This window comes from Mauremys reevesii, linkage group 1 (genome assembly GCF_016161935.1).
Source record: "Mauremys reevesii isolate NIE-2019 linkage group 1, ASM1616193v1, whole genome shotgun sequence".
Classification (NCBI taxonomy): Eukaryota; Metazoa; Chordata; order Testudines; family Geoemydidae; genus Mauremys; species Mauremys reevesii.
In genome coordinates this window covers 38,215,236-38,226,593 of record NC_052623.1, presented here as the reverse complement: position 1 = coordinate 38,226,593, position 11,358 = coordinate 38,215,236, and the positions used below count along the sequence as shown (strand labels likewise).

The 11,358-nt window shown below is 39.5% G+C and overlaps 1 protein-coding gene across 4 annotated transcripts; it reads left to right on the top strand.

Moving 5' to 3' along the window:
• The first annotated feature begins 544 nt into the window (after positions 1–544).
• LOC120375111 (matrix metalloproteinase-27-like) lies at positions 545–9,791 on the top strand. Of its 4 annotated transcripts, none has more exons than XM_039495844.1 (11): positions 592–655; positions 2,016–2,230; positions 2,596–2,834; positions 3,438–3,586; positions 3,684–3,812; positions 5,717–5,878; positions 6,040–6,160; positions 7,031–7,161; positions 7,816–7,975; positions 9,040–9,143; positions 9,398–9,791. In XM_039495844.1, exons 2-11 carry the CDS (start codon positions 2,114–2,116, stop codon positions 9,496–9,498), a joined length of 1,413 nt encoding a protein of 470 aa, XP_039351778.1. In that variant the 5' UTR covers positions 592–655; positions 2,016–2,113; the 3' UTR covers positions 9,499–9,791. The 4 variants fall into 4 exon arrangements, with proteins under 4 accessions (XP_039351922.1, XP_039351778.1, XP_039351850.1 ...); XM_039495916.1 differs by having other exon boundaries at positions 617–655; positions 2,193–2,230; XM_039495973.1 differs by lacking the exon at positions 592–655 and adding an exon at positions 679–696 and having other exon boundaries at positions 2,193–2,230.
• The last annotated feature ends 1,567 nt before the right edge of the window (positions 9,792–11,358 follow it).

Below are 11,358 nucleotides of genomic sequence, written 5' to 3'. Positions count from 1 at the left end.
CAGGCTCTAATTTGTTACGGTTTGTGTGATCCCTGAAATGTCCCTTCTTCTAAACTACTCAGAGATTAGTGTCTTGTGGGGAATGTGGTTAAAATGACGAACTAAGTTGTGAAACCATTTTGATTAAATGAAATAGATAGACAGACAGACAGACAGAGTACTCACATGAGACCCAGCCTACGGTGCTGAGCAATGTTGTCTCATTGTTTTCTTGCACTCCCCCATCTGCCTGTCTTAGTCATCTGTCATCTCTTGTCATATACTTAAATTGTAAGCTCCTTGGGGCAGGGATGGTTTTTTGTTCTGTGTTCCCACAGCACCTAGCGCAATAGGGTCCATGCCTAAGGCTCCTAGACACTATGATAAGTGGGCATTGCAAGTGGGCAATGGGAGGCTGATATAATGGGCCTATTGACAGCTCAATTACAAAAGAGAGATGATAGGAAGAGAGACAAGGTGGGTGGCATAATATCTTTTATTGGACCAGCTTGAAAGGAAAGAGAGTAGGCACCTGACCAAAAGAGCCAATGGGAAGGCTAGAACATTTTAAAATTGTGTGGAAAGCTTTCCCTTTGTTGTTCTGTGGTTGTTCTCCGGAGAGAGGGAACAGAGCAAAGTCAGGGCTATGACTATGCCGTAAATAGATTTTTGCCAGGTATGGAAATCATCAGATTATACCTAGAACTACCCAAATATGTAAGTAGATTAGGAAATGTCTGGGAAGACGTGATTAGGTTTATTTCTTTTATTTTCTGTAAGGCTTGTGGACTCCTCTGTGCTAACCCCAGATGCTTTTGTTTTGCTTGTAACCTTTAAGCTGAACCTCAAGAGAGCTGTCTTGATGCTTAATTTTTGTAATTGTTTCTTTTAAGATCTAGCAAAAAGCCTAAGTTTCAGATGTATTTCCTTTCTTTTTGTTTTTAATCAAATTTATCTTTTTTAAGAACAAGATTGGATTTTTGGTGTCCTAAGAGGTTTGTGCATGTTGTTTGATTAGCTGGTAGCAACAGCTAATTTCCTTTGTTTTCTTTCTCAGCTCTTCCCCAGAGGTGGGATGAAAGGGTACCCCACAAGGAGGAATTCCCAAGTGTACCTTCTTGGGTCCCAAGGGGGTTTTGCATTTGGGTGGTAGCAGGGTTTACCAAGCCAAGGTCAGAGAGAAGCTGTAACTTTGGGAATGTAATACAAACCTGGAGTGGCCAGGATTAATTTTTAGAATCCTTGTGGGCCCCCACCTTCTGCACTTGAAGTGCCAGAGTGGGGAATCAGCCTTGACACATGGTCAATCCAATGGGCTAGGAAAATGCTCTTTGTAGCAGCATTCTAAATGGATGTGAGTGGGGCAAGGTCACATTTGTTAAGACCCAAGAAGAGCAGCATGTTGCAGTAATCAACGCATAAGATGACAAGAGCTTGGATGGGAATGTTGGCTGTCTGGATATTCAAATCCCTGTTCCAATAAATATTTATACAAAGTGGAACAACTTCAATAGGACAAACTGAGTTTCACTTCCCAGTAGCCCAGGGGTTAAAGCACTCAGCTGGGAATTGAAATACCCAGGTTCAAATTCCTGGTTTGAAATCAGACAAATCGGAAACTTGGACCTGGAATTCCTATAAGCAAAGTAAATGGCTTAACCACCTAGATATTCAAGGGAAAGGGGGGGGTGTTCTCTCCTGGCAAGTCGGCTCAAAGTTCGTATGTTCCAGCAAAACGATTCCATTTTGACGAATCAGCTTTTTTGATTTAAAACTTTAATCAAAAATGCAGATTCATCAAAATATAATCGTTTTGCTGGAACTTACCAGTTTTGAGCCTACTTGCAAAGAGAGAACACCCCCCAAGTTTGATTAAAAACTTTAATCAAAAATTTCACAATCATCTCCAGTATTTACGGTCTTCAAATGGTTGCACAATCAGATGGTATTAGTTAACTTGTTTTGTGTCTTCCCATCTTGTGTTATATGATATCTGTTGCTAATTAAAGCATGTTAAACTGTGAGTCATTCTACAGCAGACTTTATGAAACACCCTATTAACCATATAAACTGAGAAGCCTGAAAGACATGTATACCAAAAGCAGAGCCTGACTCTTGTTACGCTAAGGCAGGAATGAGGATAAGAATGAAGAGCCTTCCACTTTTGCTGTTACTATATGTGGCATTTTCTTATGCTTTTCCTGTGTTTCCAGAAAAAAACAATGAAGGAGAAAATATGCAGCTTGTACAGGTAACTTCATTTTCTGAATATAAGATGCACTGAGCCCTTTCCATTTAGATTTTAAAGCATCTGCATGTTTGAATTGGTCAAGACATTGTTATCCCATGAGAATTCCCTGCACAACCAGACACAGATCTTTTAAGCGCACTTTGCTAAAATGAATAAAAATCATCATGAGTAGGAATTGTCAAGTGATTAAAAAAATGGAACGTGTGGTCTGTTTCTATTTAGCCAGATTCCTAAGACAAACAGCTGCTGGAGCACATGGAAATCAGAGGCATGAAAGCATAGTGTACGAATAATAGTGGTCCTAAGGTAATTTTTTTAAGATCTAAAAAAAAGTTGTAGCATTCATTTATTTATTTATTTGTCAGGAGTATCTAGAGAAATTTTATGAGCTTCAACCAGATCCAGAGCATCTAGCATGGAGAAGGAGCACTAGCCCCATGGTTGAAAAAATCCAAAAAATGCAAGAATTTTTTGGGTTGGAAGTGACCGGAAAGCCAGATCCTGAGACTTTGGAAGTGATGCAGAAGCCCAGGTGTGGAGTTCCTGATGTCGGACAGTATGGGTTCATTCTCCCAGGATGGAAAAAAAAACAACTGACATACAGGTAATATCTATGCAATTTTTTCTTGTGTTTAAAATGTGGTTCTTATCTGAAAAGTAGCTCAAAAATTATCCTGCGGGTATCCTTATTTATTTTCTTTTAAAAAACTTTCATAGCAAGTGTGCTCAGTTAACCCTGCCAGTCATGCAAATACACCCTGGACTCAGGGAGTCTAACTGGGTACTTTACCTCTCGGACATAATTTCTAGTAAAGATTCTGTAGGCCAAATATGAGCCTCACTTATGCTCGTTACACCCCTATTGTCTTCAAATGATGTAATCACTGGCAACTTAATATTGTCTCCAAAGTCAGTAGATATGACTTTCAATGCGCCCAAGGAGAAGATCTGTTGAACAGCAGCCATTTTGACAGAGGTCAGATATATATGATAGAACATTAGTATTATAAATATTAGAGATGGAAAAAACAAGTTATCACATTCGTGGCACACAGAATCCAAAGTGAGTTTTGAATGCTCAAGGATCATTGGTCAGGCCTCTTTTTGTATCTTCTAGTACAATATGCTGTCATTGCTGAATAAACTCTCTAGATAAACCATACGTTTTATTATTACAGCATATGCATCTGTTTCTTTATTCCTACAGAATTGTGAATTACACTCCAGATATGACACAATCTGATGTGGATAAAGCAATCCAGAAGGCATTTAAAGTGTGGAGCACTGTGTCCCCACTGACTTTCACTAGGATTTATAAAGGGATAGCAGACATAATGATTGCTTTTGGGACTGGAGGTACTGTAATAACTATGGAACTGGTAAGATGAATTTATATTGTTTCCTACAGCAAAGATATGGCGCTCTAATTTTTTTTCAACAAATTCCTGTTTAGCTCATGGTCGCTGTCCCCGTTATTTTGATGGACCCCTTGGTGTTCTTGGCCATGCCTTTCCACCTGGCAATGGTATTGGAGGGGATGTCCACTTTGATGAAGATGAACACTGGACAGAAGGCTCTGCTGGTAGGTCAAGAAGGTCTCTTGTACTACGTGTTAATGATACCTTATTGTAGTACAATGTTAATGTTAAAAATAATTAGGATATTAAAGATCATCCTCAAATTTCTTTCATAGTCCTGCTTCAAAAAGATTGTAGCAGAAGGGTACATACTTCTCCTGAGCAACCTGGTTTGTTTAGATTGGGGTATCCACAGTGACTGACGGCAGATATACAAATTTGGCCTTGTCTACATAGGATGGAACCAGTGGTAAATATAGCATTCTCTTAAGTACCAGCAGTATAGTGTGTCCTTGCTAATGCTGTAGCAATAGGGGCCACTGCAGTTTTGACCCATGTCCACACAAGAGCTGGAGTACATTTCTGCAGTACCTATCACACAGTTTCCAGCATAGCTCCCTCAAGTAGTGGTTTCTGGGATATTTCAAAAAGCCTTTTGGAATTCCCTGGGGAGCCATAGGAAATTGTGAAAGAGGTTAAACTCCCAGAATCCTCTGGAGGAACTCACATTCACCCCTTAGTTCCAATACAATTTCCTAGTCCTTTTCTTATGTTCCACACCAGGCAGAGTAGGGACTTGAATCCAGGTCTCTCATATATAGGTGAGTGTCCAAACCACTGGGCTATTGAATTTTCAAGGATGGCCCACTCTCTTTTCCCTCTCTCTCTTCTTCCATTCCTCCCCTTCAGTGAAAAGTTTCAGAAAGTCTTGCTTTCAATCCTCAATGGAACAAAAAGAAATGTCCAAACCTCACATTTTCTTTGCAAAATGGAATTATTGTTTTCCAGCCAGCCATGCTCAGGAGATCTAGGTTCAATTCACTGCTCTGCCACAGACTTGTGGTATTGGGCAAGTCACTTGACAAATCTGGACCTCAGTTTTTCATCTTTAAAGGAGAGATAACAATTCCTCCTTAGCTCACAAGGGGTTTGTGAAGCTAAATCTATTAATGTCTGTGAGGCACTCAGATACTGCATTGATAACTATAAGTATCAAGATAACTGAGCAAATCTAATTTCTCCTGTTTGTTGAGCTGACATTAAATCAGAGTGAAAACAGAGCTATCTTTGTCTGATGTGTTTTATTGGGGAATATTTTAAATAAACCATGGACCTAGAAAAATTCTATTTATAAAAGGGAAAACATTGAGTCAACACTATTTTTATATATATATATATATATTATATATATTTCCTGCCCAAACTGTGTGTACCATGTGTGCAGGGAAGAAAGTCCCCTAGAACAATAATTTAGTGCCTCAGGCATAAATATGAGTATTTCTCTTGTTCTAGTCCTCCTACTATTGATAGTTCTGAATCACGATACAATCAGGGGTAGGTAAATTGGAAAGCCTTTCCTGGCAATTCATCAAAACTGCTCCCACTCTCACCTCCAGCTACCTACTCATTCAGCTCACCTAGTTTCAACAACTACAGGAAAGAGCCAAACAGCCACTCCCTTCTTGACTCTGGAAGAACATTGCCTTCAGGGCTTAAATTCTCATAGATAATTTCCTGGAGCACCTCCCTCCACCCCATTCCTCTTATTCAGGGCTCCAGGTTTCAGCTGCAGAGTGGGGGAATCTCGGGGCTTTAACCCTATGGGGCATGCTGGGGCTCAGGGCTTCAGCCCCGTGGGTTGTACAAGGGCTCGCCCCACAGGTTTGAAAATATTTACCAGAGCTCCGCTTTGGACAGCGCTGGCAAAATTTAATCCCCGACCGCTTTGTTTATATAACATGTTTCATACTATATCCCAGAACCAGTTGTTTCAGGTATATACTGCGAGGCCATAGAACCATTAAGATCCTCTATAGCACTTTTGTGTTGAGCAGTAAGCTGGACTTCCCAGTTGCAAGCCTGTTGACACAAATATGTCTAAGCTGTCTTGCACCTATGCTTTTTTTAGGGTTCAACTTGTTTCTGGTCGCTGCTCATGAGTTTGGCCACGCATTGGGTCTCTCACATTCCACTGACCGTGGAGCCTTGATGTTCCCAAATTATGCCTTCATCAACCCCACTGAATTCCTGCTCTCCCCGGATGACATTAATGGTATACAGGCCATTTACGGTGAGTAGAATCCATCTCCTCAAAAAAACAGAAACAAGCAATATCTCAAACAAAGTGAAATAATTTAAAACTAACTATAGTTCCATATTGTTCCTCTGTGTGTGAAATACATGACTATCCCCACACATTTTGGTATATTCTTTTTAAACTGCTTTCCCTAGGACCCTCTCCTAACACCCCGGATGAGCCAGCCAGACCCACAGCACCTAAAACCTGTGACCCTATGGTGTCTTTCGATGCTATCACTACACTGCGCAGAGAAGTCATGTTTTTTAAAGACAGGTAAACCCCGTCCCTCTTCAAATGACATTAACCTTTGTTTGGCGTTTCGTTTACGTTATTTCTTAATGACTGAATGCAACAACGTGCGCCAGTGATCAGCACCATAGATAGATGGATTGAAAGAAAGAAAAGGAGATTTCAGAATTAATAACCCACAGAAATAAGAGATGTTTTATTGTTAACAGTGAAGCTATTTACAAACTCACCTACATTTATACTAGAGGTGAAGTGAGTCCTCTGGCAAGAGTTGCTTGTCTTTCCCAGAAAATATCTCAGGCCCAGCAAAGTCTATGATTCATTCCAAAATAAGCAGATGGTCAAATTGAGTTGTGAGATAAGTAAATTCTGCCATCATTTGCAAAGGAATGGCTATGCTCTGTAATACCTCTTGGGGCCAAATTAGGTTCTCAGTTATGCCTGTACAAGCCCACAGTCAGCGGGAACTCATAAATTAGCAGATCAGAATCAGACTCATTATTTTCTGTGTCCTGGATCCTCTAGCTGATTCTTTCATGTTAGAATGTGGCACAGGAACTACCCAATCCCTCATCTAGTCCTAACTTATATTCTTAGTCAGTCACCACCAAGGTTGGACCAGTCAGTCAACAAAAGGGGTTTTTTAGAAGTAGCTGACATATTTGGATATTTGACTGCAGCAAGTGACAGAATTTTCTTTCCCAGTATGGCCAATATTTTACTTTCTGGCATGGTGAAATCATTGACTGATTAATAGAATGCACATGGTATCCTGCTAGATTCCCTTGACAAGAAAGAGGTTATAAGTCCCATCACTGTTTACAGTCTTATGAATATACAGAAATGTATGTGGGTTTATTATTTACTGTGAAAATTGTATCATATTTAAATCAGGCAAATATGGAGAGTTTATCCTGGTAATTCAGAAGTTGAACTTGAATTAATTTCTACATTCTGGCCTTCTCTGCCATCTGGTATTCAAGCTGCTTATGAAAATATTAAAGATCAGATTCTATTTTTCAAAGGTAAAATATGTATGATTTTCTCTAAATTCTTCTTACATGTAATTTTTGGGAGGACATGTGAGGAAAGCACAAGGTGTGTAGTGTTTCAATGTGCTCAATACCTATGTACCTGGAATACCTATGTCAACGGGCAGATTTTCCCACTGATGTAGGTAATCCACCTCCCCAAGAGGCCATAGGTAGGTTGATGGAAGAATTCTTCTGTTGACCTAGTGCTGTCTTCACAGGAGAAGGGAGGGAGTAGCGGGGAGAGGTGAGATTGGTATAGCTACATCTCTCAGGGGTATGGATTTCTCACACCTTGAGAGATATATCTACACCAGTGTAAGTCCTTGTATAGACCTGGCCTGTATAGAATGAACAACGACAGAAAATTTCACCTAGTTTTTCTTACATGGGATTTCCTGAATTCTACTACCGTGCAGGCCCATGTGTTACTTCCATTAAGCAAATGCATTTGTGTTAGGGTGACCAGACATCAAGTGTGAAAAATCGGGATGGGGTGGGGGGCAATAGGAGCCCATCTAAGAAAAAGACCCCAAAATTGGGACTGTCCCTATAAAATCGGGACATCTGGTTATCCTAACTTGTGTTTGTTTGACTTGTCATAAACCACAGGTGAAACATTACAAATCTTATTGTTGTTTTTAACAGGGAATAATTTCTGGGTTATCAGTGGGTACCAGGTGCTCCCTGGTTATCCTAAGAACATCAACATATTGGGTTTCCCAAGGAGTGTTAAGAAAATTGATGCAGCTGTTTCAAATAAAAACTCAGGAAAAACAGACTTTTTTGTAGGTGACAAGTATTGGAGGTAAGATCAATGGCTAAAATTTTTGCTTTCTGGTTGACTTCCAGGCAACCTTCATGTGTGCATTTAAAGATAAGATTTGCCCTTTAAATATTTAGACAGCTAGGACACTTTAATAAGGAATATATTTCAATTTTCAAGGAAAGCATTTGTTTAAATGACTCCTGAACTCAGAAAAGAATATACCTTTGCTTCTCTTTCAAAGATCTGTTTAACAGGACCGTTAATACAGTACTCTGCATGTAGATTTCTTTTGGTGCACTGTACAAGACAATAAGAGTATTCAAGGAAAATGGTAGAAGCCTTAACACTTGGGACTTTTACAAATAAAGTGGACAAAAAACTAGAAAATGTACTATACAAAGCAATCCTCTGTTGGCAGGGAGATGGACTGGATGGTCCAACAGGACTTTACCTTCTCTAACTTGTCTACAAATAACAGTAAATTGAGTCACAGTGTAGGCCTATGTCTACTCTATGAGCTGGACGTGCGATTCCTCTGCTCACATACACAGACTCGTGGTTAGCTCTTGTTAAGAGAGCATGAGTATAAATAGCTGTGTAGTCACAGTAGCATGGGTAGGTGCAGTGGAAGCATGGCTTAGCATGGAACCTGGAACCGATAGGTACAATGAAACTAACTGTCCTTAACTCTCCATTATTTATCTGCTTTGTATTGGATTTGCAATACATTTAAGCCAAACCCTGCTCACCCTAATTCACAGGAGTGCCTTTTAGCACCCAAATAGAAGAGAAATAAGATACAGGCAGATAAGACAGATAATAAACTAGTCATGTGAGTGGCCCATTATGCAAAGCTAGTCATTCTTCAGAGATCCTTGCAATAAGTAAGGACCACGGTATGAGTCAATGAGGCTTTATCATCATTGTGTATTTCCTTAGTCTGATGATTCAAGTCAGCCACACAATGTTCGTTGAATTTATAGTTGTCTGTGGTTTCCTATTGTTTGTATTTACTGGTGAATAAAGTTAACCATGTACTTAAGTCTTTGCAGGATTAGGGCTTAAATTCTTGCAAATCCATTCCACCCTGTTATATCATTCAGGTATGAGGAAAGCAGTCAAACCATGGAAAAGGGCTATCCAAGACAGATAATAGATGATTTTCCAGGAATTGGCAAGAAAGTTGATGCTGTTTTCCAGCATAAAGGTACGTGGAATGAACTTTCAAGTGGAAGATTTGCACTGTTGTAAATTTCAGAAGGATTAAAAATATTATTAGTCATTATTATATTAGTCACATTATATGCCATTATTATTATTACCTTGCTAAGAGCAGAAAGTAACAAGAGGTTTTCTGTGCATATGGAAGATGTTATTTTGCGATTGTCTCCAGCATTATTTGTGAAACAGAGCTACAAACGACTTGTACAATATAATCATTCTTCTTACTTTTATTTCTAGGATTCTTCTACTTTTTCCATGGATCAAAGCAATGGGAGTTTGACCCTAATACAAAGAGAGTTATTCGTGTGATGACAAGCAATAGCTGGTTTAACTGTTAACATTAAATATTATTATATGCAACTTAAGAAAATAAATTCTAGTTAGCTAGCTTTCTATAAAATAGCCCATCACTATGATATCAAAGCACCTAGTATTTCGGAAAGGCAAACGGGCTGTTTTTTCATGAATGTCTACAATCTCAGTATTGTTCATATTTAGTGTATGTCCATCAGTCAAAGCAGAGCTACGGTCTTTGATTTCTTTTCATAACAAAGTATGACATATTCATGTGTGTTTTATACTCTGAATGGACTTCCCACTATCTTGGAAATAAAGTGTTTTATACTTGGTATTAACTGCCATCTGCTTCATCTGTTCATGACACTTCACATTTCTAAAACAGAAAAGGTCTGAAGGACTTGACACAAATACCCTGAATATATTTTAAAATTATATATCCCAATTTTTTCACTTTTTCTTTCACCACATTTCTAAGCACCTGCCTTGTTCTGTCCATATTGCCAAAGCTCTCACCCAGACCCTTATTGTTTTGTGTCTTAACTTTGTCATCATCTCCTCTTTGGCCTTGACTGCTTCAACCTTCACCCTCTCGTATCAAATCAGAATCACCCTCCTGGCTTGTTGTTTCAACCATGTCACCCCACTCTCTTGCATCCAGTGTCATCTTCTTAGAACATTATGTCCATTAACAATTTAGCCCTGTTCTGTTCAGTCAATCCATTATCTTACCACATGTAAATCTTTGTGCCATCAACAATGCCAGTCTTTCCCACCCATTAGTCTACTTCTAACTCAAATACTTGTGTGCTTTATATCATGCTGTCCCTTGTGCATGGAACAAATTCCCCACAAAAATCCATAAAGTCGCTCCCTTATCCTCCCTTCATATGTTTCCTTCAGACACCCTTGTGCAATAATGCCTATAGAAAAACCAGTTGGCAAGTTATACTGTGTTCTAGTCTATGCGAAAACATGCTTGCATTGATATTGGCTTGTCCTCCTTCTCCTGCATTGTCATCTTTGTTTCATCACCCATTGCATCTTTGGAATAAGGAGTTTCTTTTTACTACATGTGTGCACAGTGCTAAGTGCAGTGGGATCCTGATCCCTACCTGGAAACTCATAGCACTACTGTAAATAACATAATAATAATAAAAATATATAATAATGATAATAATAAATAATAATATTGGGATGAAAGTGTGACTGCTCCATTCCCATTGATCTGTTTGCTATCAGGAAATCTGACCCAATATGGGGCCAATCAGGGCTCCAACATTTCTTTCCCTTGTTCTGTGTAGCTCCACAGAATTTCATACTTCTCTTCTTGTTCTAGTCTCACTGCAGCCAATGGAGCAACACTGAATTACACCAGTTGGCCAATTGCATCTAAAAATGAGATAAAAATTCAACAGACCCTAGAGTCTGGTGCACTCAAGAGTACCCCGGGGCAACATGTCAGGTCCGATATTTCAGTTTTGTGACCGCGAACATGTAAATTCAAAAACAAAAGAAACACAGCTAGAACCATGCTGGTTAGATGCAGGTCCTTAATGCAGTTTAAACTAGAAGTGGCTTGCTGTAGAAAATATTTGCTAGCCACCCCCAATTTTGTGGGAGAAAAAACTTGTTGGGGCTGCCAGCTTCCCAGACTATGAAATGGGCACTTCTTGGCAGGAGGTTATTGTAGCCTTTCATCACCATTGCCCAAAGATGCAATTGTCTGAAGGTACCCTTTCTGACTATTATATACCCAGGATGTTGCTGACAGACTGTAGTGGAGGTTGGTGGGATATATAAAATGACTCAGCTACTCCCTGTTTTGACTCATCTCTATCACAATTTCAATAAAGAGTGGCTAGAGGACACAGCTTCACGGCACGTTTACAGAAGCTGCC